General features: G+C 36.2%; 1 protein-coding gene across 3 annotated transcripts in view; it reads left to right on the forward strand.

Annotated features, from left to right (window-relative positions):
• Positions 1–5,382, forward strand: part of LOC124794791 (palmitoyltransferase ZDHHC3) — a 118,916-nt gene extending 113,534 nt beyond the window's left edge. For all 3 annotated transcript variants that reach the window (XM_047258443.1, XM_047258444.1, XM_047258445.1), the window contains exon 7: positions 1,887–5,382. In XM_047258443.1, the coding sequence (XP_047114399.1) occupies positions 1,887–2,045 (159 nt within the window). In that variant the 3' untranslated portion in view covers positions 2,046–5,382. The remainder of the gene's footprint in view (positions 1–1,886) is intronic.
• Positions 5,383–6,191: the final 809 nt, after the last annotated feature.

Here is a 6,191-nt window from a genome sequence, read left to right on the forward strand (position 1 = left end):
AAAGTGAAGAATTGACTGAAAAAGGAGGCGGGTCATGGCTATGAGACGTCCGCCCCAGTAGCTGAGTGGTCAGCGTGACGGATTGCCGTCCTCTGGGCCCGGGTTCGATTCTCGGCTGGGTCGGAGATTTTCTCCGCTCAGGGACTGGGTGTTGTGTTGTGTTCATCATCATTTCATCCCCATCCGGCGTGCAGGTCGCCCAATGTGGCGCCGAATGTAATAAGACCTGCGCTATGGCGGCCGGACCTGCCCCGCGAGGGGCCTCCCGGCCAATGACGCCAAACGCTCATTTCCATTTCCATGGCTATGAGACGAGAATCAAGAAACTTGTCCCACAGATGACAAAATATTTTGAGCTAAATGGTGATTATGCGGAAAAATAATGCAAGACTTGTACTACAGTGCTTGTAAATTTTATTAAAATAATTTTCTTTTTTTTTTTTCTTTTTTTTTTTTTTTTTTTTACTTCAAAAAAGTCTTGTAACATTACTTTCCAGATTAGCCTCGTCCACGTTTGAGTGAAGTTAGTAGCCTGAAGTAATTTATCAGATTCACTGTTTGTCCCTCAAAAGTAGTGAACAGAAATTGCAGAATATTTCTCCATTTTGAGGCTCATGAATGTATTCTTTGTTTTGACAAAAGTGTTAGGTTGTGTGAGCCATAACGTGGAACATTTCAAATTGAGGATAAACCTGTCAATGATTCTTTCCATGTCTACAAAACTGGAAGCAGAAGATTGCTCTGCAAAGTCCAGAATACAGGAGTAGATATTAATGTGACTGGGGTGCTATAAAATGAAAATGTGTCCCAAGCTTCTTGTTCCACTGCTTTTGTTCATGTCTGTCAGTAATTTCTCGCTAAGTGTGGTAGACAATTTTAAAAAAAGTTCTCTGTCATGTGATGCCTATACCTGAATCAGAATAACAAGGAGGGTACTAGTTCAGTATAGAAGTGAGGGATGTTGTCAGTCCTCCTTTACACACAAGTGTGATTGAAACCAGTGACAGCAGCTTTGAGGTGCCACAATGAGTAAGTTTATTCGTTATCTGTTAACACGCAGTGATGAACTCACCTTGCAGGACCTTGGGTGTCTTATCATTTTCATTAGCTGTTTCACATGAAGCTTCACACATTCTGTAATAGAAACTTACTATACAGAGAAACAAAATATATAAGAACAATTTACAACTACTATGTTACAGACCATAGCTGTCATCTACGGTATATTGATAATTTTTGACAGTCGGCAACAGAAACCAAAACATTGCATTGAAACAAGCGTTCGGTTCATAGTGCTGTGGAATGTGGAAAAAAACCGCAAATTGGCATTCATAAGAAGAAGAACAACACCAAAAATGCAACAGGAGCGTAATATGTAAGAAATTGTCCACGCAACCTGCCACTGATGGTGCCTTGCAGAAAATAAAGGCGAAACGCGTATGGCACTAAAATTGTGTTTTATTCAGTTGTTGTCAGACGGTCCATAAGTAAAAATTATCAATATACCGTAATATTATATGCAACTGAGGAAGACAGGACTACAAAAGGTTCAGGAAATATCTGAGTCTGAATCATTCTGTGTTTTGGTGCAAATCAGTGCAATTGCAAAATATGTTTTTAACCCAGAGGACAATGCGCATGTGTTTGCAAATGTGTGGAGGGGGCTGGGTCTATCTCTTCATTATACATTCAGAGACATGAACAGGTTCTGGAGAAATTCATTTTGCTGCTCCTTCTTGAAAACTGCTATTTTGTCACATAATATTCCAAGCAAGCCTGAGATACAATGCACATATCAACATTTGTGCATAAATTGTGATGAAATCTGGCAGTGAAAAAAATTGAGCAAATTAATGGAGTCTCAAAATACATGTTTGTTCTTTCAGGGAATTGAGCAACTGAAAAAGGAAGAGGCACGATGGGTGAAGAAGTCCCGGTGGAAGAGCATACAGGCAGTCTTTGGACGATTTTCACTCGCCTGGTTCTCTCCATTTACAAGGCCACCTTCTAAATCAAAAGTTGAGAGCTACCTATATTCAGTCTGAAGCCCAAAGTCAGTGAGGTTACCTTGTATTTTAAGCAACTAATGACTTTTACATTTTAATCTGTACACACACATGGCTGAATGTTTATATTGAGAATTCATTGCAAAATTTTTTATGAGCTTTTCCAGACACCTGTAGTTTACCTGCTGTGAAGGCTCAGTGTTTTTTTCCATCTTGCCTATTGAGCAAGATTATTATAAGGAGTGACATAAAACTGTGGTTGTTGTTCTCACTGAAAAATAATGTACTTTCATTTCACAGTGACTTTTTGATAACATTACTGTTTTGGTGCTAAGGTCACATTTGTACACTTGTTCTCATTGCTGCTGGCATTGAATACCTAATGTCAGTATGTAACTTTGGTCATACTAGCCTGCTCATCTCAGTCCTCTTCTGCCTATTGAATGTGTATCATAGCATCTTTCATTTTGACTGTGCAGAGTATAATAGTTTCTATGTCTTGTGCACTGGGAGCACCTACGATTGTAATTAAAAAAGTGGAAAATAACTATCCCAAACTAAACTATGAAATATAGTTGATAGAAAAGAGGTCTAACCATGTTAGATAGCTATGTTTAAGCTGACAAAATATCAGTTATGTGCAAATGGTACATCAGAGTTTGCCCTATAAACTTTTTTGATCCGCAAGTCGAAAGTAACTAAGTGAATGTTACTTGTAATCATTTTTGGATAACCCAGTGTACAGTGATCCATATCATGAAATTGACTTCTGCAGAATTTGAGTGATTTCAGCATGCCATACTGTCACGTATTTACACGCAGTGTCCAGGCTAAATTACAATCAGACTGCAAACAGTGAAATAAGACAGAATACAAAAAGAGTCAAAAACCAACTTCTGTTTGTCTAGTTCCTACGTTATTTATTATATTGTGTTCTGTATCATGACATTCCTGTCCCAGTGCGGTACAAATCAATTTTATGGTAAATACTTATTTCATATCATCAATTTGTTGGATTTGCCATGTTTGCTCAGAAATGGTTTGGACTACTGTGACATGTTCCTGTAGTGGCCATATATTTCTCAAAACTGGCTTAATGTCTGTAAGCACTTCTTGCAAAACAAAATGTACTCTTTCATAAAACCATCACAGTTTATTGAATTCCTTAGCCATATATTTTTTATCATTTGTTATAATTATATACAAAGAAGACATGGTCTTTATTGCTGTCATTGTGAAGGTGGCATTAAATAGTTTAGTACACATCAATAGTATTACCTACTGACAGCATGATTCTCTAAACAGTGTATAATATGTATTTCCTATTTTTGTACAGTTGTATATACTAATTCTGTTAAATAGCAATGCTTTTTGTATCCAACAAAGAAAATTGGTAAATGGCATGACCATTGTCAGTACTGTGATTTCCTCATCTGTTTTATTTGTTTTGTATTATATGTTGAATAAATATTGCCAACAAATGTCAGTTCTTTTGGTACAGTATAAAAGTATTATTTTTGACTGTACACATACATTTCACATCTTTGATTCAGATATGTTGTAATATTAATTATTCAATTGAGGTTTCACAATCATTTTCAGTTGCGTAATAAATGTCATAAGATATTTCACTGTGGATTTGATAGCCATCATATGTTGAGGGTGACAAGATATTAAGAAAAAAATATGTACTTGAGGGCATTGGTGTGTGGTTCTCACAGAAGACAGAAAGTATTCATGCCATTCCCCAAAATTTTAACATTCCATACTTTCCAGTATCCTCTTCTTTCTCAGTACTGCCAGTGTGATGTTATGTTTAATGGTGTATAGATAGTGTGTGTTTATGCAATAAGTACCTGCTTTCTGTAATATATTTTGTGATTATAAAGCTATGAGCTTTCAAACATTCCTTAAAACAAAATGAAAAATGCAAATCTCAGGAATGAGTATGATGACATATATATTTATTTTACTTGAAAGATATTATTAATATGGTTGTCATAGATAGCTAAGCAAAAATGTGTGATATTTCAGAACTATCTCTCTTTGGAATCTAAAGAGAAAACAAGGAAATGTGTGGAAAGTAAAATGGTTGTTACGAGAAGAATATGCCAGTCAGAAAAGGATCAGACTAGAACGCTAGATGTAAAAGAAAGTTGTAAGGAGGACATACCAAAATCTGTTAATTGCTTGTGCAGCATTCACTCTACTTCATATTTAATATTTCTTTCAACTTTTTGCTTTTGAACTACTCATCTTGTGTTTTAATGTTTTCTATGTATTTTCTTTTTTCTTCTGCTCTTTTCAACACCCAAAATGAAAACATTTGGGCTGCAGTTCTTCATTGATTTCTTTGAATAATGCCACTGGCATCATGCACTTGTGTATTGTTAGAGTATAGTATTTTCTGTGACCATGGGACAGTAAAATTTCACTGATATGCATTTTCGGAGATTTCATAGAATGGCTTTGTCTAAGTAGTAAAAATGATGAATACACATATATCACTTCACATATTTTGCTATACTAATGTTTTTAAACCTTTTTAACTAATTTCATTTACTAAAGACATCTGAGTTTTACTGTTGATTCGGAGGACCAGCTCTGAGATTTATTATATTGTATTTGTCAACAAGACCTTACAAACTCTTCCTTGTGTTACTCTGACTCCTGCCCCCCCCTCCCAAATTCCACTCTCCTCTCCTCAAAAATGATAAAAGCTGTCCTCAGTGGTGCTGTACTAGGCATGGCCCTGTTGCAGGCATATGCCCTTGCCTTCCTTCACTCTTTGAACTGACTTAACCAGCTAGTTGTAGGGGGGCCTACAGTTTAACTGCTCTCTGAACTATGGTGCAGCTCCTAATTTTTTGTGCTAACAAACATTACAAGTTGTGAAACTCAGTGCACTGACTGGGGATTCTGGGGATTGAACCTTGGAACTTTGGACTGATAGTCAGAAGGCCCAAAGAGGGAAAGCTGTTAATTCTATCTGATTTGTTCTAGATTTCATCACCCCAATAATTACTGTTTCATTGGCATATAATTGCACACTTGTTAAAAGATTTTTGGATAAAGATAAACAATCTTTATTGATAATTCTTACTTGTCTATAACAGTTTGTGTTTGAGAGCTCTCCACTTGTCACTTGCTCTGTGTGTACTGTTCTCTTGCAGTGAAGATGGGAGTCTCTTTTCAAAGTTTTCATTGTTTTGCCTCAAACAGCAACCTCATTTACTCCTTTCACTTTGTCCTCCCAAATTTTTCTAAATGTTACTACAGTTCTCTGCTATTGTTTATCCATTGCTAGCTTTTATTTTATTTTATACCTTGTTCTTCTCTGCTGTCTTTTAAACACTTATTTACCTACTTTTTACTTGCTTGCTTTTTTAACTTTGTTTCTAGTTTTCCTTTACATAGTTTTTATCTTGATTTTTTTCCCTTTGTCTTTTTCTTATATAAGTGTTACGTTTCTATGTCGCTAATGTTTTATGTAGGACAATAAAAAGTGTATCATCATCGTAGTATTATTGTAACTAGATTTTTGTATTTATCCCTAACTTGTGCTTCATTTTACGTTTAATTATCAATTTATAATTTTTGTTGTGTTTCATGCGATATACTTGTTGCTTCAATGCACCTTCCCCAAACTGTTGAACTTCTGGATAGCACATCCGCACATGTTAATTATCTGAACTTGGTATATGTCTGTTATGGCCGAAAATGAAAGTAGTTTTTGTTGCAGAATGTTAGACACAGAATTAGCATGTGTAATTTGTATCACCATAAGCTTAATAACAGTAGTAATGATTGTCTTGGTATATAGGGGGCATTAAAAAAGAAATGAGCCCTATACTGTAAAGTGAAAACCTCTGAATGGATCATAATGCCATTGCCTGTGGGGGAAGCTGTCCTTTGTATAAGAGTGCGAGGCACAAAACTCACTGTTAAAGGATATGGGCTTGCACCCAGTGATGACAGAGTGAGGATTTGCATGCTTTATTGTTCACTACCTCAATAGTGGTGAAAATAAAGAAATGGAGACTGCAAAAGAAGAGTAAAGGTGTGTAGTGCATTTCCTTACAGTCTAAAGAGTGTCTAGGATGGAAATTTATTGCAAAATGGAACAAGTGTACGGAGAACACTGCATGTCCATTGCAAGGGTCAAGGCATGGCACAAGGGATTCA

Source organism: Schistocerca piceifrons, chromosome 4, assembly GCF_021461385.2.
Source record: "Schistocerca piceifrons isolate TAMUIC-IGC-003096 chromosome 4, iqSchPice1.1, whole genome shotgun sequence".
Lineage (NCBI taxonomy): Eukaryota > Metazoa > Arthropoda > Insecta > Orthoptera > Acrididae > Schistocerca > Schistocerca piceifrons.